This window comes from Scyliorhinus torazame, chromosome 1 (assembly GCF_047496885.1).
Source record: "Scyliorhinus torazame isolate Kashiwa2021f chromosome 1, sScyTor2.1, whole genome shotgun sequence".
Classification (NCBI taxonomy): Eukaryota; Metazoa; Chordata; class Chondrichthyes; order Carcharhiniformes; family Scyliorhinidae; genus Scyliorhinus; species Scyliorhinus torazame.
This window is the reverse complement of record NC_092707.1, coordinates 397174098-397194594: the sequence shown is the minus strand read 5'-3', so window position 1 is coordinate 397194594 and position 20497 is coordinate 397174098. Positions and strand designations below refer to the sequence as shown.

At 50.1% G+C, this 20497-nt stretch overlaps 1 protein-coding gene across 3 annotated transcripts in view; it reads right to left on the bottom strand.

Annotated features, from left to right (window-relative positions):
• Positions 1-20497, bottom strand: part of ect2l (epithelial cell transforming 2 like) — a 224429-nt gene that overhangs the window by 84597 nt on the left and 119335 nt on the right. For all 3 annotated transcript variants that reach the window (XR_011948646.1, XR_011948647.1, XM_072513615.1), the window contains exon 5: positions 3371-3623. Coding sequence is in view for 1 of the 3 variants with exons in the window: in XM_072513615.1 (XP_072369716.1) it covers positions 3371-3623 (253 nt within the window). In the remaining 2 variants the exon portion in view is untranslated. The remainder of the gene's footprint in view (positions 1-3370; positions 3624-20497) is intronic.

Below are 20497 nucleotides of genomic sequence, written 5' to 3'. Positions count from 1 at the left end.
ATAAAAATAAAACATCACCCTCGGCTCAGGAAGAGCCCCAGGAGGGATTGGATGTATCTCCAGCCGAACCCTGCTTCCTCCCCTCCTCTTAGCCCTGGCTGGGGAGATTGAGACCAGTTCTAGCTTCCTGACCTTCTGCCCTGAGATCCCAGGTTTAGCTCTTCTCTTTTTGTGGAGTTTTCTGGAGGGAAATTGAGCGGGAAAGTAAAATCCATCAGGATTCCGGCTACGAACGGCTACCCACTGAACCCATGCTTGAAATCCGTGCGTCTGAGTATCAGCCGAGGGAGGATTCAGCCTGGTCTGCGATGGCTACCACAGTCAAATAGCTTGGTAGCGCACATGGGTCTAATTTTGACTTTGGGTCGTATTTGTAAAATTGAGGTCTTTGGATCAGCCGCCATTTGTACAAATCTCTCCATCTTTATTTCCACAGTTTTCAATATGTAGAGATCTGAGGTAGAAAAGAGAAGTCTTTGAAAGGTGGATGCTCAGACGTATGGTAACGATTCCAGATACAGAACAGGAAACCAATGACCATGCTCAGAACATAAAAGCAGATAGTAAAAGCTTCTACAAATATATAAGACAAAAAAGATTGGCTAAGGTAAATATTGGTCCTTTGGAAGATGAGAAGGGAGATTTAATAATAGGAGACGGGGGAAATGGCTGAGGAGCTGAACAGGTTTTTTGGGTCAGTCTTCACAGTGGAAGACACAAATAACATGCCAGTGACTGATGGAAATAAAGATATGATAGGTGAGGACCTTGAGATGATTGTAATCACTAAGGAGGCAGTATTGGGCAAGCTAATGGGGCTAAAGGTAGACAAGTCTCCTGGCCCTGATGGGATGCATCCCAGAGTGTTAAAAGAGATGGCTAGGGAAATTGTAAACGCACTAGTGATAATTTATCAAAATTCACTAGACTCTGGGGTGGTCCCAGAGGATTGGAAAGTAGCAAACGTGACACCACTGTTTAAAAAAGGAGGTCGGCAGAAAGCGGGTAATTATAAGCCGGTAAGCTTAACTTTGGTTGTAGGGAAAATGCAGGAATCTATCATTAAGGAGGAAATAGCGGGGCACCTGGAGGGAAATTGTCCCATTGGGCAGACGCAGCATGGGTACATAAAGGGTAGGTCGTGTCTGACTAATTTGGTAGAATTTTTTGAGGACGTTACCAGTGCAGTAGATAACGGGGAGCCAATGGATGTGGTATATCTGGATTTCCAGAAAGCTTTTGACAAGGTGCCACACAAAAGGTTGCTGCATAAACTAAAGATGCATGGCATTGAGGGTAAAGTGGTAGCATGGGTAGTGGATTGGTTAACTAACAGAAAGCAGAGAGTGGGGATAAATGGGTGTTTCTCTGGTTGGCAACCTGTAACTAGTGGGGTCCCTCAAGGATCAGTGTTGGGCCCGCAGTTGTTCACAATTTACATAGATGATTTGGAGGTGGGGACCAAGTGCAATGTGGCAAAGTTTGCAGACGACACTAAGATGAGTGGTAAAGCAAAAAGTGCAGAGGATACCAGAAGTCTGCAGAAGGATTTGGATAGGTTAGGTGTATGGGCTAGGGTCTGGCAGATGGAATTCAATGTTGCCAAGTGTGAGGCTATCCATTTTGGGAGGAATAACAGCAGAATGGATTATTATTTAAACGGTAAGATGCTAAAACATGCTGCTGTGCAGAGGGACCTGGGTGTGCTGGTGCACGAGTCACAAAAAGTTGGTGTGCAGGTGCAACAGGTGATTAAGAAGGCTAATCGAGTTTTGTCTTTCATTGCTAGAGGAATGGAGTTCAAGACTAGGGAGGTTATGCTGCAATTGTATAAGGTGTTGGTGAGGTCACATCTGGAGTATTGTGTTCAGTTTTGGTCTCCTTACCTGAGAAAGTACATATTGGCACTGGAGGGAGTGCAGAGGAGATTCACTAAGTTGATCCCAGAGTTGAGGGGATTAGATTATGACGAGAGGTTGAGTACTCATTGGAGTTTAGAAGGATGCGGGGGGATCTTATTGAAACATATAAAATTATGAAGGGAATAGATAGGATAGATGCGGGCAGGTTGTTTCCACTGGTCGGGGAAAGCAGAACTAGGGGGCATAGCCTCAAAATAAGGGGAAGTAGATTTAGGACTGAGTTTAGGAGGAACTTCTTCACCCAAAGGGTTGTGAATCTCTGGAATTCCTTGCCCAGTGAAGCAGTTGAGGCTCCTTCTTTAAACGTTTTTAAGAAAAAGATAGATACCTTTCTAAAGAATCAAGGGATTCGGGGATATGGTGTACGGGCCGGAGAGTGGAGCTGAGTCCACAAAGATCAGCCATGATCTCATTAAATGGCGGAGCCGGCTCGAGGGGCCAGATGGCCTACTCCTGCTCCTAGTTCTTATGTTCTTATGAAGAGGTGCTTGAAATTGCAAGAGCAAAAATGAAAAAAAAAATTTTTTTTAGAGTACCCAATTCATTTTTTCCAATTAAGGGGTAATTTAGCGTGGCCAATCCACCTACCCTGCACATCTTTGGGTTGTGGGGGTGAGTCGCACACAAACAAGGGGAGAATGTGCAAACTCCACACGGACAGTGACCCAGAGCCGGGATCGAACCTGGGACCTCGGAAGCGTGAGGGGCTGTTTAGCACAGGGCCAAATCGCTGGCTTTGAAAGCAGACCAAGGCAGGCCAGCAGCACGGTTCGATTCCCGTAACAGCCTCCCCGAACAGGCGCCGGAATGTGGCGACTAGGGGCTTTTCACAGTAACTTCATTTGAAGCCTACTTGTGACAATAAGCGATTTTCATTTTTCATTTCGGGGGCTAACCCACTGCGCCACCGTGCTGCCCGGCAAGAGCCCAAATAACTCAAAACAGTGACATCCAGAATAAGTCAGTGTCCGGCTATCTGATCGGAGCTGAAGAGCGACAGAGATCTCTTCCAGAGGGACATGTGAAGGGCAGCAGGAAGAGTTGTTATTTTAGGTGTGGTTGGACGATGGGCATCACAGAGCGGTTATCGATGAGCTACAGTGGATGTGTGAGGATGATGCAAGATAGACGAGGCGTGAGACAGACGACGACAGCCAGTCTCCTGATAGGGGTAACCACAAGCAGCAACAGCAATTTTCTCCCAGGAGAGGAGTATAGAAAGTAACTGATCCAATTTGGCCGGTGTGGTCCTATTGGTCTCCTCACTGTCTTGGCTCAAACGCGAAGGAGGGCATTCGGGTGAGGTACAGGAGGGACTGAACTCGGAAAAAAAAAAGGAGGGACTGAACTCCAACATGATACCGTACGGATGGGAAGGGTGTGGGGGGGGGAGGATCAGCACCACCGACTGAGAGGAAAGGCTAACCCGATGCCTCAGCTGTACTCACTCTTCTGTCGGGCCAGTCTGTCCTGGATTAATCTCCTCAGAGATCTTTCATTCCATCTCTCCTCCCTATCCTCCGCGGCCTCTTTGGGTTCTTCGAGGACTCCGTAGATTTTGGCCGTCTCCATGGGTGTGAGGTAGTCCAGGCTACAGGCACAGGCCACATAATGGCGTTTCCAAGCACCATACTCATGGTCTGCAGGGGTGTAGGGCAGAAACCAGCCCCGCTTCACACATTTGGGCATCCAGAGGCAGTCCTGTCGAGATGCAATGAGAGGCTCATGTACAGTCACTATACCCCAGGGCTCACTATGGTTTGGAAGAATGAGAGGCGATCTCATTGAAACATATAAGATTCTGAGGTGGGGATGGTTTGACAGGGTAGATGCTGAGAGGATGTTCCCCCCTGGGTGGGGAGTCTAGAATTAGGAGACACCCTTTAAAAATAAGCGACAGCCCATTTAAGAGAGAGAAGAGAAGAAATGTTTTTCTCTCAGACGGTCATTAATCTGTGGAATCCCCTTCCCCAGAGAGCAGTGGGGGCTGGTTCATGGAATATACTGAAGACTGAGTGAGGCAGACTTTTGATCGACAAGGGAGTCAAGAGGTTTGGGGAGTAGATAGGGCCAGAATCAGATCAGAACTACGGAGCAGGTTCAAGCGGCCAAGCGGCCTACTCATTGACAGCATCTAAATCTACCTGGAGATTCTGTGATCCTTCAATGCCAACGGAGGGGACATGGTCAATGGGCGATCATTCGAGAGAATTGGGTCTCTCTCCTAAGCTATGGTGGGACACACCACCATTCTTTCACCCCACGTAAACTTGCCCTTTCTGTGGATAATGCCTGCAGAATCAGGAAGCCGTCTCCTCTGAGGATATACAGTTTTACTGGAAATCCCCTCAAAGTGCTGTGACAACGTCAACACAAACGGCAACCGATATATCAAACCAAGACGGGTGAATCACCTCTCAGCCAATACCAACAGTTAGAGACAATCGGCCACGTTATTATCACTGGCTGAGAAAAAGAAAGGGAAAGAAAGAACGAGAAGTTGGGAAAAGGAGGGAGAGTGAGAAAGAAAGAGAGGGAGGTTGGGTAAAGGAGGGAGAGGGAGAAAGAAAGAGAGCGAGGTTGGGACAAGGAGGGAGAGTGTGAGAGAGTGAGAAAGAAAGAGAGAGAGGTTGGGAAAAGGACGGAGAGTGAGAAAGAAAGAGAGAGAGGTTGGGGAAAGGAGGGAGAGTGAGAAAGAATGAGAAAGAAAGAAAGAGAAGATGGGAAAAGGAGGGAGAGTGAGAAAGAAAGTGAGGGAGGTTGGAAAAGGAGGGAGAGTAAGAAAGAAAGAGAGGGAGGTTGGGAAAAGGAGGGAGAGGGAGAAAGAAAGAGAGAGAGGTTGGGAAAAGGACGGAGAGTGAGAAAGAAAGAGAGGTTGGGAAAAGGAGTGAGAGTGAGAAAGAATGAGAAAGAAAGAACGAGAAGTTGGGAAAAGGAGGGAGAGTGAGAAAGAAAGAGAGGGAGGTTGGAAAAGGAGGGAGAGTAAGAAAGAAAGAGAGGGAGGTTGGGAAAAGGAGGGAGAGGGAGAAAGAAAGAGAGAGAGGTTGGGAAAAGGAGGGAGAGTGTGAGAGAGTGAGAAAGAAAGAGAGAGAGGTTGGGAAAAGGACGGAGAGTGAGAAAGAAAGAGAGAGAGGTTGGGAAAAGGAGGGAGAGTGAGAAAGAATGAGAAAGAAAGAGAAGTTGGGAAAAGGAGGGAGAGTGAGAAAGAAAGAGTGAGAGGAAGAAAAAGGAGAAAGAGTGAGAAAGAAAGAGAGAGACATTGGAAAAGGAGGGAGAGGGAGAAAGAAAGAGAGGGAGGTTCGGAAAAGGAGGGAGAGGGAGAAAGAAAGAGAGGGAGGTTGGGAAAAGGAGGGAGAGAGAAAGAAAGAGAGGGAGGTTGGGAAAAGGAGGGAGAGTGAGAAAGAAAGGGAGGGAGGTTTGGAAAAGCAGGGGGAGGGAGAAAGAAAGAGAGGGAGGTTGGGAAATGGAGTGAGCATGTGAGAGAGTGAGAAAGAAAGAGAGAGAGGTTGGGAAAAGGAGGGAGAGTGCGAAAGAATGAGAAAGAAAGAAAGAGAAGTTGGAAAAAGGAGGGAGAGTGAGAAAGAAAGAGAGAGAGGAAGAAAAAGGAGTGAGAGTGAGAAAGAAAGAGAGAGAGATTGGAAAAGGAAGGAGAGGGAGAAAGAAAGAAAAGAAAGAGAGAGAGGTTGGGAAAAGTAGGGAGAATGAGAAAGAAAGAGAGAGGTTGGGGAAAGGAGGGAGAGTGAGAAAGAAAGAGAGAGGTTGGGAAAAGGAGGGAGAGGGAGAAAGAAAAGAGAGAGGTTGGGAAAAGGAGGGAGAGTGAGAAAGAAAGAGAGGGAGGTTGGGAAAAGGAGTGAGCATGCGAGATAGTGGGAAAGAATGAGTGAGAGTGAGTTGGGGGAAGGGAGGAAGAGAGTGGGAAATAGAGTGCGGAAAGTGAAAGTAAGAGTGTAGGGAAATGAGAGTGAGACTGATCAGGAGAAAGTGCAAAGGGATGGAGAAGAGGTAAAGGTTTGAAGAGTGTGAAAGTGGAGAGTATGGAGGGAAGGGATGTGTTAAACAGGTTGAGGCTACCATATAGATAGAATGTGTGAGAGAGACTGAGACAGAGTCAGACAGAGAGAGAGAGAGAGAGAGACAGGGAGAGAGAAAGAGAGAGACAGAGAGAGAGAGACAGAGAGAGAGAGAGTGTGCGAGGAGCAGAGAGAGAGAGAGACAGAGAGAGAGAGACAGGGAGAGAGAAAGAGAGAGACAGAGAGACAGGGAGAGAGAAAGAGAGAGAGAGAAAGAGAGAGACAGAGAGAGAGAGACAGAGAGAGAGAGTGTGCGAGGAGCAGAGAGAGAGAGAGAGAGAGAGAGACACAGGGAGAGAGAGACAGGGAGAGAGAAAGAGAGAGACAGAGAGACAGGGAGAGAGAAAGAGAGAGACAGAGAGAGAGAGAGAGAGAGTGTGTGAGGAGCAGAGAGAGAGAGAGACAGAGAGAGAGAGACAGGGAGAGAGAAAGAGAGAGACAGAGAGAGAGAGTATGCGAGGAGCAGAGAGAGAGAGAGACTGTACAAGGAGCAGAGAGAGAGAGACAGGGACAGACAGAGAGAGAGAGAGAGACAGGGAGAGAGAAAGAGAGAGAGAGAGAGACAGAGAGAGAGTGTGCGAGGAGCAGAGAGAGAGAGAGAGACAGGGAGAGAGAAAGAGAGAGACAGAGAGAGAGAGTATGCGAGGAGCAGAGAGAGAGAGTGTACAAGGAGCAGAGAGAGAGAGAGTACAAGGAGCAGAGAGAGACAGAGACAGGGAGAGAGGGACAGGGAGAGAGAAAGAGAGAGAGAGACAGAGAGAGTGTACGAGGAGCAGAGAGATAGAGAGAGTGTACAAGGAGCAGAGAGAGACAGAGACAGGGAGAGAGGGACAGGGAGAGAGAAAGAGAGAGAGAGACAGAGAGAGTGTACGAGGAGCAGAGAGATAGAGAGAGTGTACTGTTGTATTGGGCACTCTGGATCCGTGGAACACATACAGGTCACCAACACTTGAAATAGTGCAACACTATTTTATTGAGTCATTAACTGTTTAACATACTCTGACTGTGGGTTAACACGATACTAGCTTTAACTAAAGGCCTTTGCCTTGTCCTAACCAGTCGATGTACTCAGCATGTGGTGAATGTCTGTGCTGCAGGCTGTAAGCTCTGTCCTACTAGGAAGCTGCAGCTCGAATGAGTGGGAACTCTGATGCCCCCTGTCTTTATAGTGCGTGTGCTCTAACTGGTGATTGGCTGCAGTGTTGTGTGTGTTGATTGGTCCCACTGTGTGTCCATCAGTGTGTGTCTGCACCATGATATACTGGTGTATATTATGACATCCCCCCTTTTATAAAAGAATGTACATGTGTGGCAATAAATAGTGTATGGTGAGAATATCCCTAACTACGTGTGTGCAAAAGACATATTTACAGGACTATGTACGTGAGAACTAAGCTATTTACATGGGAAGGTGCCTGGTGCAGAAAAACAGTATGCAACAAGAATAACGAGGTGAACACTATAAACAAATCATGTAAACGATTAAACAGAGGAACAGAACAAATCAGAAAGTCTATCAGTCCACAAAGTTCACAAATTAAGTCTCTGAGGTGGGCGACGAATTCTGGTTGACCGCCTCAAGGGTGGGTCGGGAGCCGCCGGCTGAGGAGCGGGCTGGACTGTGTCAGAGTGAGGAGGATGCAGAGTGACAGGGATCTCTGCATAGTCCAGGTCAGGGACAACAGGAGGGCGAGGCGACAGTGAAGGATCACGTAGCGAGAGTGGAACGAGACGAAGGGCGCGTTGATTGCGGCGTAGAATAGAGCCATCCGGTAGATGAACCAGGAACGAGCGGGGGGCCACCTGCCGAAGGACAACAGCGGTTGCAGACCAGCCACCATCCGGAAGATGGACGCAGACGTTGTCATCTGGAGCCAGAGCAGGGAGATCAACTGCACGGGAGTCATGAGCCGCCTTGTGCTGCGCACGAACAGCTGCATCCGGCGAAGGACCGAAGGACATGGATGGATGGCACCGTCGTCCTCAGGGTACGACCCATGAGTAACTCGGCTGGCGATAGGCCAGTGGACAGTGGGGCGGAGCGATAGGCCAGCAAGGCAAGGTAGAAATCAGACCCAGCATCGGCAGCCTTGCAGAGAAGCCGTTTGACTATATGTACTCCCTTCTCCGCTTTGCCGTTGGATTTAGGGGTACAGGGGCCATGATGTCACATGCACAAAGTTGTACCTCCTGGCAAAGTTGGACCATTCCTGGCTTGCGAAGCAGGGGCCATTGTCCGACATAACCGTGAGTGGGATGCCGTGTCGAGCAAAGGTGTCCTTACAGGCACGGATGACTGCAGACCATGTGATATCGTCAACCGTATCTCCGGGTAATTTGAAAAGTAGTCCACGATCAGGACATAGTCTCTACCCAGCGCGTGGAACAGGTCGATGCCCACCTTGGTCCAAGGTGACGTGACCAACTCATGGGGCTGCAGGGTCTCACGTGGTTGGGCCGGCTGGAAGGCTGACAAGTGGGGCAGTTGAGCACTGTGTTGGCTATGTCCTCATTAATGCCGGTCCAGTACACTGCCTCTCGGGCCCATCGGCGGCACTTTTCCACGCCAAGGTGGCCCTCGTGTAGCTGTTCCAGGACAAGCTGGCGCATGCTATGCGGGATGACAATGCGGTCCAGTTTCAGAAGAACCCCGTCTACGACCGCCAGATCATCTCTGACATTATAGAACTGAGGGCATTGGCCCTTGAGCCACCCGACTGTTAGGTGGCGCATGACACGCTGTACCAAAGGGTCAGCCGCCGTCACGCGGCGAATTTGGACGAAGCGTTCATCCGTGGCAGGTAGATTGGAGGCCACGAAGGCCACATGGGCGTCAACCTGGCAGACGAATCCCGCTGGGTCACATGGAGTGTTGACTGCCCTGGAGAGAGCGTCAGCAATGATGAGGTCTTTGCCTGGGGGGTATACCAGCTGGAAGTCATATCGCCGGAGCTTGAGAAGAATACGCTGGAGGCGAGGCGTCATGGTGTTCAAGTCTTTTTGTATTATATTGACCAGCGGGCGATGGTCAGTCTCGACGGTGAATTGAGGAAGTCCGTACACATAATCGTGAAGCTTAACCACATCGGTCAGAAGGCCCAGGCACTCCTTTTCTATCTGCGTGTAGTGCTGCTCCATGGGGGTCATGGCGCGTGACGCATATGCAACGGAGGCCCATGATGAGGCCTCATCACGTTGCAGGAGCACTGCCCAATTGCCGGATTGGCTGGCATCGGTCGAAATTTTGGTCTCTTTTGCTGGATCAAAGAAAGCTGAGACCGGGGCTGTGGTGAGTTTGGTTTTGAGTTCTTGCCATTCATGCTCGTGGGCAGGGAGCCATTGGAAGTCTGTCGTCTTCCTGACCAGGTTCCTGAGAGCTGTGGTATGAGAGGCAAGGTTAGGGATGAACTTCCCTAAAAAGTTGACCATGCCCAGAAATCGGAGGACCGCCTTCTTGTCCTCTGGCGTTTTCATGGCTGTGATAGCAGCCACCTTGTCCACATCCGGCCGCACACCCAACTGGGAGATGTGGTCCCCGAGGAACTTGAGTTCCGTCTGACCAAAAGAGCATTTGGCCCTGTTGAGGCGGAGGCCCTGCTCACGTATACGTTTGAATACGCGGTGGAGGCGACTGACATGCTCCTGCGGGATGGTGGACCAAATGATTATGTCATCGACATAGATGCGAACACCTTCAATGCCTTCCATCATTTGTTCCATAATCCTATGGAACATTTCTGAAGCAGATATGATCCCAAACGGCATCCTGTTGTCACAATATCTGCCAAAGGGGGTATTAAATGTACACAGTTTCCTGCTGGATTTGCCGAGCTGGATTTGCCAGAATCCTTTTGAGGCGTCGAGTTTGGTGAAGAGCTTGGCGCGAGCCATCTCACATGTGATCTCTTCGCACTTGGGAATTGCTCCCTCATGATATTGCGATTTAGATCCTTGGGATCAATGCAAATTCTCAATTCGCCAGAAGGCTTTTTTACACATACCATGGAACTGACCCAGTCGGTTGGTTCCGTGACTCTGAAAATCACTCCTTGGTCCTGGAGGTCCTGCAGCTGTCGCTTGAGGCGGTCCTTAAGGGGTGCTGGGACCCTACGAGGTGCGTGCACCACAGGCGTGGCATTCTGTTTCAATAAGATTTGTAGGTGTATGGGAGCGTGCCCATGCCTTCGAAGACGTCGTGGTGCTGGTTGATGATGGCATTGAGTTGCGCCCTGAAGTCGGTGTCCTGAAAGGCAGACGTGTCATCACGATAGAGAGAGTGAACTCTCTGAACTAGGTTCAACAGCTTGCATGCCTGCGCGCCAAGCAGGGAGGCTTTCGAGGAGCCCACGATCTCAAAAGGAAGGATGGCTTTGCGTGACCTGTGCGTCACTTCAAGTTGGCACGAGCCGCTGGCATCAATGGCATTGCCATTGTAATCCAATAGCAGGCAGGCTGATGGAAGGATGGCTGGTTTGACACGAAGGCTTTGGAAGTCAGATCGCGCAATGAGATTGGCGGAGGCACCAGTGTCCAGGCGGAATCGTATTTGGGACCGGTTGACCGTCAGGGTGGCACACCACTCATCGTCTGGATCGATGCTGTATACCGACAGCGGCTGGTGTCTTTGCTTCGGGGACACCCTGTTTTTTGTCACGATACCGACTCGAAAAGGTGCCTTAGGGTCCTCGGTGTCACTGCTGTGTGGGAGGTCCACATCGGACTCGGTGACCGTGGGTTGAATTGCCCGGACATTCCTGCGAGGCCGGCTGGAGCGATATGAATTGGCAGGCTGAGCTGCTTGGCATAAGGCGGCATAGTGGCCAAGTCTGCCACATCTTAGGCATTGTCGCAATTTGGCAGGGCATTGCCATTTTAAATAGGCGGAGCCACAGTTGCCGCACGTCGTAGCATCAGCACGTTCGCTGCGCCACCATGCATGCACGGTACGGTCGTGCGTGGTGCGCGCCTGCGCATTACGTTCTTCGACGTCGCCGACCCCTCGTTTGGTGCGCACAAGCGCGGGAGTCCGCGAAAAGCGCACAAAATGGCCGCCCTCATCCAGGCTGAGACCCTGGAGTTGCTCAATTGCTTGGACCCGTTCCGCCTCGTGGGGACCTTGCCGCACCGTTTCAGCCGCTTGGATGTGGGAATACTGACTCGTGACGTTTTCGTGTAGGACACAGGTCTCAATGGCAGTCGCTAGGGTGAGCTGCTTTACTTTGAGGAGCTGCTGTCGTAGGGGGTCCGACTGAACACCGAAAACGATCTGGTCGCGTATCATGGAGTCGGAGGTGGGTCCGTAGCTGCAAGACTGCGCAAGGATGCGGAGGTGAGTGAGAAAGGATTGGAAAGGTTCACCCTTACCCTGCAATCGCTGTTGGAACACGTAGCGCTCAAAACTTTCATTCACCTCTACGCTGCAGTGAGTGTCAAACTTGAGGAGGACCGTCTTGAACTTTGTTTTATCTTCATCATCCGCAAAGGTGAGAGAATTGAAAACGTGGATGGCATGGTCTCCGGCCGTGGATAGGAGGAGAGCAATCTTCCTGGTATCCGAGGCGTCCTCCCTGTCTGTGGCCTCAAGGAAGAGCTGGAAGCGCTGTTTGAATATCTTCCAGTTGGCCCCTAGGTTGCCGGCGATGCGGAGCGGCGGCGGCGGGCTGATGTTGTCCATGTTGCAGGATGACGGAATGCTGGCGGAAGGTCTAAGAAGTGCTAATATCCCTCAACTCCTGGTATCCTGTTGTGTTGGGAGCTCTGGATCCGTGGAACACATACAGGTCACCAACACTTGAAATAGTGCAACACTATTTTATTGAGTCATTAACAGTTTAACATACTCTCACTGTGGGTTAACACGATATTAGCTTTAACTAAAGACCTTTGCCTTGTCCTAACCAGACGATGTACTCAGCACATGGTGAATGTCTGTGCTGCAGGCTGTGAGCTCTGTCCTACTAGGGAGCTGCAGCTTGAATGAGTGGGAACTCTGATGCCCCTTGTCTTTATAGTGCGTGTGCTCTAACTGGTGATTGGCTGTAGTGTTGTGTGTGTTGATTGGTCCATCAGTGTGTGTGTCTGCACCATGATATACTGGTGTATATTATGACATGTGCAAGGAGCAGAGAGAGAGAGTACAAGGAGCAGAGAGAGAGAGAGAGAGTATAAGGAACAGAGAGAGAGAGAGAGTGTACAACGAGCAGAGACAGAGAGAGAGAGAGGGAGTACAAGGAGCAGAGAGAGAGAGTACAAGGAGCAGAGAGAGAGAGTACAAGGAGCAGAGAGAGAGAGAGACTGTGTGTACAAGGTGCAGAGAGCGAGAGACAGAGACAGAGAGAGAGAGAGAGAGACAGGGAGAGAGAAAGAGAGAGACAAAGAGAGAAAGACAGAGAGAGAGTATGCGAGGAACAGAGAGAGAGAGAGTGTACAAGGAGCAGAGAGAGAGAGAGAGTACAAGGAGCAGAGAGAGAGAGTACAAAGAGCAGAGAGAGACAGGGAGAGAGAAAGAGAGAGAGTGACAGAGAGAGAGAGAGAGTGTACGAGCAGCAGAGAAGGAGAGAGAGTGTACAAGGAGCAGAGAGAGAGTATGTACAATGAGCAGAGAGATAGAGAGTGTACAAGGTGCAGAGAGAGAGAGAGAGTGTACAAGGAGCAGAGAGAGACAGAGACAGGGAGAGAGACAGGGAGAGAGAAAGAGAGAGAGTGACAGAGAGAGAGAGAGAGTGTACGAGCAGCAGAGAAGGAGAGAGAGTGTACAAGGAGCAGAGAGAGAGTATGTACAATGAGCAGAGAGATAGAGAGTGTACAAGGAGCAGAGAGAGAGAGTGCACAAGGAGCAGAGAGAGACAAAGACAGGGAGAGAGAGAAAGAGAGAGAGACAGAGAGAGAGAGAGGGTGTACAAGGAGCAGAGAGAGAGAGAGAGTGTTCAAGGATCAGAGAGAGAGAGAGTGTACAAAGAGCAGAGAGAGAGAGTGTACAAGGAGCAGAGAGAGAGAGTGTGCACAAGGAGCAGAGAGAGAGAGAGAGTGTACAAGGAGCAGAGAGAGAGAGAGAGAGAGAGTGTACAAGGAGCAGAGGGAGAGAGAGAGAGAGAGTACAAGGAGCAGAGAGAGAGAGAGAGAGAGTACAAGGAGCAGAGAGAGAGAGTGTACAACGAGCAGAGAGAGAGAGTGTACAAGGAGCAGAGAGAGAGAGAGAGAGAGTGTACAAGGAGCAGAGAGAGAGAGAGAGAGAGTACAAGGAGCAGAGAGAGAGAGAGTGTACAAGGAGCAGAGAGAGAGAGAGAGTACAAGGAGCAGAGAGAGAGAGTGTGTACAACGAGCAGAAAGAGAGAGTGTGTACAACGAGCAGAGAGAGAGAGAGAGAGAGTGTACAAGGAGCAGAGAGAGAGAGAGTGTACAAGGAGCAGAGAGAGAGAGAGAGAGTGTACAAGGAGCAGAGAGAGAGAGAGTACAAGGAGCAGAGAGAGAGAGTGTACAACGAGCAGAGAGAGAGAGAGTACAAGGAGCAGAGAGAGAGAGAGAGAGAGTGTACAAGGAGCAGAGAGAGAGAGAGAGTACAAGGAGCAGAGAGAGAGAGTGTGTACAACGAGCAGAAAGAGAGAGTGTGTACAACGAGCAGAGAGAGAGAGAGAGAGAGTGTACAAGGAGCAGAGAGAGAGAGAGTGTACAAGGAGCAGAGAGAGAGAGAGAGTGTACAAGGAGCAGAGAGAGAGAGAGTACAAGGAGCAGAGAGAGAGAGAGTACAAGGAGCAGAGAGAGAGAGTGTGTACAAGGAGCAGAGAGAGAGAGAGAGTGTACAACGAGCAGAGAGAGAGAGAGTGTACAAGGAGCAGAGAGAGACAGAGACAGGGAGAGAGAGAAAGAGAGAGAGAGAGAGACACAGAGAGAGAGGGTACAACGAGCAGAGAGAGAGAGAGAGAGAGTGCACAAGGAGCACAGAGAGAGAGAGAGTACAAGGAGCAGAGAGAGAGAGAGAGAGAGTGCACAAGGAGCACAGAGAGAGAGAGAGTGTACAAGGAGCAGAGAGAGACAGAGACAGGGAGAGAGACAGGGAGAGAGAAAGAGAGAGAGTGACAGAGAGAAAGAGAGTACAAGGAGCAGAGAGAGAGAGAGAGTGTACAAGGAGCAGAGAGAGAGAGTGTGTAGAAGGAGCAGAGAGAGAGAGAGAGAGAGAGTGTACAAGGAGCAGAGAGAGAGAGTGAGAGAGTACAAGGAGCAGAGAGAGAGAGTGTACAACGAGCAGAGAGAGAGAGTGTACAAGGAGCAGAGAGAGAGAGAGAGAGAGTGTACAAGGAGCAGAGAGAGAGAGAGAGAGAGTACAAGGAGCAGAGAGAGAGAGAGTGTACAAGGAGCAGAGAGAGAGAGAGAGTACAAGGAGCAGAGAGAGAGAGTGTGTACAACGAGCAGAAAGAGAGAGTGTGTACAACGAGCAGAGAGAGAGAGAGAGAGAGTGTACAAGGAGCAGAGAGAGAGAGAGTGTACAAGGAGCAGAGAGAGAGAGAGAGAGTGTACAAGGAGCAGAGAGAGAGAGTACAAGGAGCAGAGAGAGAGAGTGTACAACGAGCAGAGAGAGAGAGAGTACAAGGAGCAGAGAGAGAGAGAGAGAGAGTGTACAAGGAGCAGAGAGAGAGAGAGAGTACAAGGAGCAGAGAGAGAGAGTGTGTACAACGAGCAGAAAGAGAGAGTGTGTACAACGAGCAGAGAGAGAGAGAGAGAGAGTGTACAAGGAGCAGAGAGAGAGAGAGTGTACAAGGAGCAGAGAGAGAGAGAGAGTGTACAAGGAGCAGAGAGAGAGAGAGTACAAGGAGCAGAGAGAGAGAGAGTACAAGGAGCAGAGAGAGAGAGTGTGTACAAGGAGCAGAGAGAGAGAGAGAGTGTACAACGAGCAGAGAGAGAGAGAGTGTACAAGGAGCAGAGAGAGACAGAGACAGGGAGAGAGAGAAAGAGAGAGAGAGAGAGACACAGAGAGAGAGGGTACAACGAGCAGAGAGAGAGAGAGAGAGAGTGCACAAGGAGCACAGAGAGAGAGAGAGTACAAGGAGCAGAGAGAGAGAGAGAGAGAGAGTGCACAAGGAGCACAGAGAGAGAGAGAGTGTACAAGGAGCAGAGAGAGACAGAGACAGGGAGAGAGACAGGGAGAGAGAAAGAGAGAGAGTGACAGAGAGAAAGAGAGTACAAGGAGCAGAGAGAGAGAGAGAGTGTACAAGGAGCAGAGAGAGAGAGTGTGTAGAAGGAGCAGAGAGAGAGAGAGAGAGAGAGTGTACAAGGAGCAGAGAGAGAGAGTGAGAGAGTGTACAAGGAGCAGAGGGAGAGAGAGAGTACAAGGAGCAGAGAGAGAGAGAGAGAGAGTACAAGGAGCAGAGAGAGAGAGTGTACAACGAGCAGAGAGAGAGAGTGTACAAGAAGCAGAGAGAGAGAGAGAGAGAGTGTACAAGGAGCAGAGAGAGAGAGAGAGAGTGTACAAGGAGCAGAGAGAGAGAGAGTGTACAAGGAGCAGAGAGAGAGAGAGAGTACAAGGAGCAGGGAGAGAGAGTGTGTACAACGAGCAGAGAGAGAGAGAGTGTGTACAACGAGCAGAGAGAGAGAGAGAGAGTGTACAAGGAGCAGAGAGAGAGAGAGTGTACAAGGAGCAGAGAGAGAGAGAGAGAGTGTACAAGGAGCAGAGAGAGAGAGAGTACAAGGAGCAGAGAGAGAGAGAGTACAAGGAGCAGAGAGAGAGAGTGTGTACAAGGAGCAGAGAGAGAGAGAGTGTACAACGAGCAGAGAGAGAGAGAGTGTACAAGGAGCAGAGAGAGACAGAGACAGGGAGAGAGAGAAAGAGAGAGAGACACAGAGAGAGAGTGTACAACGAGCAGAGAGAGAGAGAGAGAGAGAGAGTGCACAAGGAGCACAGAGAGAGAGAGAGTACAAGGAGCAGAGAGAGAGAGAGAGAGAGAGAGTGTACAAGGAGCAGAGAGAGACAGAGACAGGGAGAGAGACAGGGAGAGAGAAAGAGAGAGAGTGACAGAGAGAAAGAGAGTCCAAGGAGCAGAGAGAGAGAGAGAGTGTTCAAGGAGCAGAGAGAGAGAGTGTGTACAATGAGCAGAGAGAGAGAGAGTGTACAAGAGCAGAGAGAGAGTGTGTACAAGGAGCAGAGAGAGAGACAGTGCACAAGGAGTAGAGAGAGACAGAGACAGGGAGAGAGAGAAAGAGAGAGAGAGAGACACACAGAGAGCGAGAGTGTACAACGAGCAGAGAGAGAGAGAGTGTACAAGGAGCAGAGAGAGAGAGTGGACAAAGAGCAGAGAGAGAGAGAATGTGTACAAGGAGCAGAGAGAGAGAGAGAGAGAGTGTGTACAAGGAGCAGAGAGAGAGAGTGTGTACAAGGAGCAGAGAGAGAGAGAGTGTACAAAGAGCAGAGAGAGAGAGTGTGTACAAAGAGCAGAGAGAGAGAGTGTGTGTACAAGGAGCAGAGAGAGAGAGAGTGTACAACGAGCAGAGAGAGAGAGTGTACAAGGAGCAGAGAGAGAGAGTGCACAGGGAGCAGAGAGAGAGAGTGTGTACAAGGAGCAGAGAGAGAGAGAGAGAGTACAAGGAGCAGAGAGAGAGAGAGAGTACAAGGAGCAGAGAGAGAAAGTGTGTACAAGGAGCAGAGAGAGAGAGAGCGTGTACAAGGAGCAGAGAGAGAGAGAGAGAGAGAGAGGGTACAAGGAGCAGAGAGAGAGAGTGTGTGTACAACGAGCAGAGAGAGAGAGAGAGTACAAGGAGCAGAGAGAGAGTGTGTACAAGGAGCAGAGAGAGAGAGAGCGTGTACAAGGAGCAGAGAAAGAGAGAGAGAGAGGGTACAAGGAGCAGAGAGAGAGTGTTTACAACGAGCAGAGAGAGAGAGAGAGTACAACGAGCAGAGAGAGAGAGAGAGTACAAGGAGCAGAGAGAGAGAGAGTGTACAAGGAGCAGAGAGAGAGAGAGTGTACAAGGAGCAGAGAGAGAGAGTGTACAAGGAGCAGAGAGAGAGAGTGTGTACAAGGAGCAGAGAGAGAGAGTACATGGAGCAGAGAGAGAGAGACAGGCAGTGTATAAGGAGCAGAGAGAGAGAGAGTACAAGGAGCAGAGTGAGAGAGTGCACAAGCAGCAGAGAGAGAGAGTGTACAAGGAGCAGAGAGAGAGTGAGAGACAGTACAAGGGGCAGAGAGAGAGAGTGTACAAGGAGCAGAGAGAGAGAGAGAGAGAGAGTGTACAAGGAGCAGAGAGAGAGAGAGTGTACAAGGAGCAGAGAGAGAGAGTGTGTACAAGGATCAGAGAGAGAGAGAGAGTGTACAAGGAGCAGAGAGAGAGTGTACAAGGAGCAGAGAGAGAGAGAGTGTACAAGGAGCAGAGAGAGAGAGAGCGGGAGTGTATAAGGAGCAGAGAGAGAGAGAGTACAAGGAGCAGAGTGAGAGTGTGTACAAGGAGCAGAGAGAGAGAGAGAGTGTACAACGAGCAGAGAGAGAGAGAGAGTGTACAAAGAGCAGAGAGAGAGAGTGTGTACAAAGAGCAGAGAGAGAGAGAGAGTGTGTACAAGGAGCAGAGAGAGAGAGAGTGTACCACAAGCAGAGAGAGAGAGTGTACAAGGAGCAGAGAGAGAGAGAGGGTACAGGGAGCAGAGAGAGAGAGTGTGTACAACGAGCAGCGAGAGAGAGAGAGAGGACAAGGAGCAGAGAGAGAGAGAGAGTACAAGGAGCAGAGAGAGAGAGTGTGTACAAGGAGCAGAGAGAGAGAGAGCGTGTACAAGGAGCAGAGAGAGAGAGAGAGAGAGGGTACAAGGAGCAGAGAGAGAGAGAGTGTGTACAACGAGCAGAGAGAGAGAGAGAGTACAAGGAGCAGAGAGAGAGAGTGTACAACGAGCAGAGAGAGAGAGAGTGTACAAGGAGCAGAGAGAGAGAGAGTGTACAAGGAGCAGAGAGAGAGAGTGTGTACAAGGAGCAGAGAGAGAGAGTACATGGAGCAGAGAGAGAGAGACAGGGAGTGTATAAGGAGCAGAGAGAGAGAGAGTACAAGGAGCAGAGTGAAAGAGAGAGACAGTACAAGGGGCAGAGAGAGAGTGTGTACAAGAAGCAGAGAGAGAGAGAGAGAGAGTGTACAAGGAGCAGAGAGAGAGTGCACAAGGAGCAGAGAGAGAGAGTGTGTACAAGGAGCAGAGAGAGAGAGAGAGACAGTACAAGGGGCAGAGAGAGAGAGTGTACAAGGAGCAGAGAGAGAGAGAGAGAGTGTACAAGGAGCAGAGAGAGAGAGTGTGTACAAGGAGCAGAGAGAGAGAGTGTGTACAAGGATCAGAGAGAGAGAGAGAGTGTACAAGGAGCAGAGAGAGAGTGTACAAGGAGCAGAGAGAGAGAGAGCGTACAAGGAGCAGAGAGAGAGAGAGAGGGAGTGTATAAGGAGCAGAGAGAGGGAGAGTACAAGGAGCAGAGTGAGAGTGTGTACAAGGAGCAGAGAGAGAGAGAGAGTGTACAAGGAGCAGAGAGAGAGAGAGAGAGAGTACAAGGAGCAGAGAGAGAGTGAGAGAGAGGGTACAAGGAGCAGAGAGAGAGGGTACAAGGAGCAGAGAGAGAGAGAGTGTGTACAACGAGCAGAGAGAGAGAGAGAGAGCACAAGGAGCAGAGAGAGAGAGTGTACAAGGAGCAGAGAGAGAGAGAGTGTACAAGGAGCCGAGAGAGAGAGAGTGTACAAGTAGCAGAGAGAGAGTGTGTACAAGGAGCAGAGAGAGAGAGAGTGTGTACAAGGAGCAGAGAGAGAGAGAGAGAGAGGGTACAAGGAGCAGAGAGAGAGAGAGTGTGTACAACGAGCAGAGAGAGAGAGAGAGTACAACGAGCAGAGAGAGAGAGAGAGCACAAGGAGCAGAGAGAGAGAGTGTACAAGGAGCAGAGAGAGAGAGAGAGTGTACAAGGAGCAGAGAGAGAGAGAGTGTACAAGGAGCAGAGAGAGAGAGTGTGTACAAGGAGCAGAGAGAGAGAGTACATGGAGCAGAGAGAGAGAGACAGGGAGTGTATAAGGAGCAGAGAGAGAGAGAGTACAAGGAGCAGAGTGAGAGAGTGCACAAGGAGCAGAGAGAGAGAGTGTGTACAAGGAGCAGAGAGAGAGAGTACATGGAGCAGAGAGAGAGAGACAGGGAGTGTATAAGGAGCAGAGAGAGAGACAGTACAAGGGGCAGAGAGAGAGAGTGTACAAGAAGCAGAGAGAGAGAGAGAGTGTACAAGGAGCAGAGAGAGAGTGTACAAGGAGCAGAGAGAGAGAGTGTGTACAAGGAGCAGAGAGAGAGAGAGAGACAGTACAAGGGGCAGAGAGAGAGAGTGTACAAGGAGCAGAGAGAGAGAGAGAGAGAGTGTACAAGGAGCAGAGAGAGATTGTACAAGGAGCATAGAGAGAGAGTGTGTACAAGGATCAGAGAGAGAGAGAGAGTGTACAAGGAGCAGAGAGAGAGTGTACAAGGAGCAGAGAGAGAGAGTGTGTACAAGGAGCAGAGAGAGAGAGAGAGGGAGTGTATAAGGAGCAGAGAGAGGGAGAGTACAAGGAGCAGAGTGAGAGTGTGTACAAGGAGCAGAGAGAGAGAGAGAGTGTACAAGGAGCAGAGAGAGAGAGAGAGAGAGTACAAGGAGCAGAGAGAGAGAGAGAGAGAGTGTACAAGGAGCAGAGAGAGAGTGTACAAGGAGCCGAGAGAGAGAGTGTGTACAAGGAGCAGAGAGAGAGAGAGAGACAGTACAAGGGGCAGAGAGAGAGAGTGTATAAGGAGCAGAGAGAGAGAGAGAGTGTACAAGGAGCAGAGAGAGAGTGTACAAGGAGCAGAGACAGAGAGAGAGTGTACAAGGAGCACAGAGAGAGAGTGTGTACAAGGAGCAGAGAGAGAGAGAAAGAGTGTACAAGGAGCAGAGAGAGAGAGAGTGTACAAGGAGCAGAGAGAGAGAGTGTACAAGGAGCAGGGAGAGAGAGAGAGTGTACAAGGAGCAGAGAGAGGGAGAGAGAGAGTACACGGAGCCGAGAGAGAGAGAGTGTGTACAAGGAGCAGAGAGAGAGAGAGCGTGTACAAGGAGCAGAGGGGGAGAGAGAGAGAGTGTACAAGGAGCAGAGAGAGAGAGAGAGAGTACAAGGAGCAGAGAGAGAGAGTACATGGAGGAGAGAGAGAGTGTACAAGGAGCAGAGAGAGAGAGTGCACAAGGAGGGGAGAGAGAGTGTACATGGAGCAGAGAGAGACAGAGACAGGGAGAGAGAGAAAGAGAGAGAGACACAGAGAGAGAGAGGGTGTACAAGGAGCAGAGAGAGAGAGAGAGTGTTCAAGGATCAGAGAGAGAGAGAGTGTACAAAGAGCAGAGAGAGAGAGTGTACAAGGAGCAGAGAGAGAGAGTGTGTACAAGGAGCAGAGAGAGAGAGAGAGTGTACAAGGAGCAGAGAGAGAGAGAGAGAGAGAGTGTACAAGGAGCAGAGGGAGAGAGAGAGAGAGAGAGTACAAGGAGCAGAGAGAGAGAGAGAGAGAGTACAAGGAGCAGAGAGAGA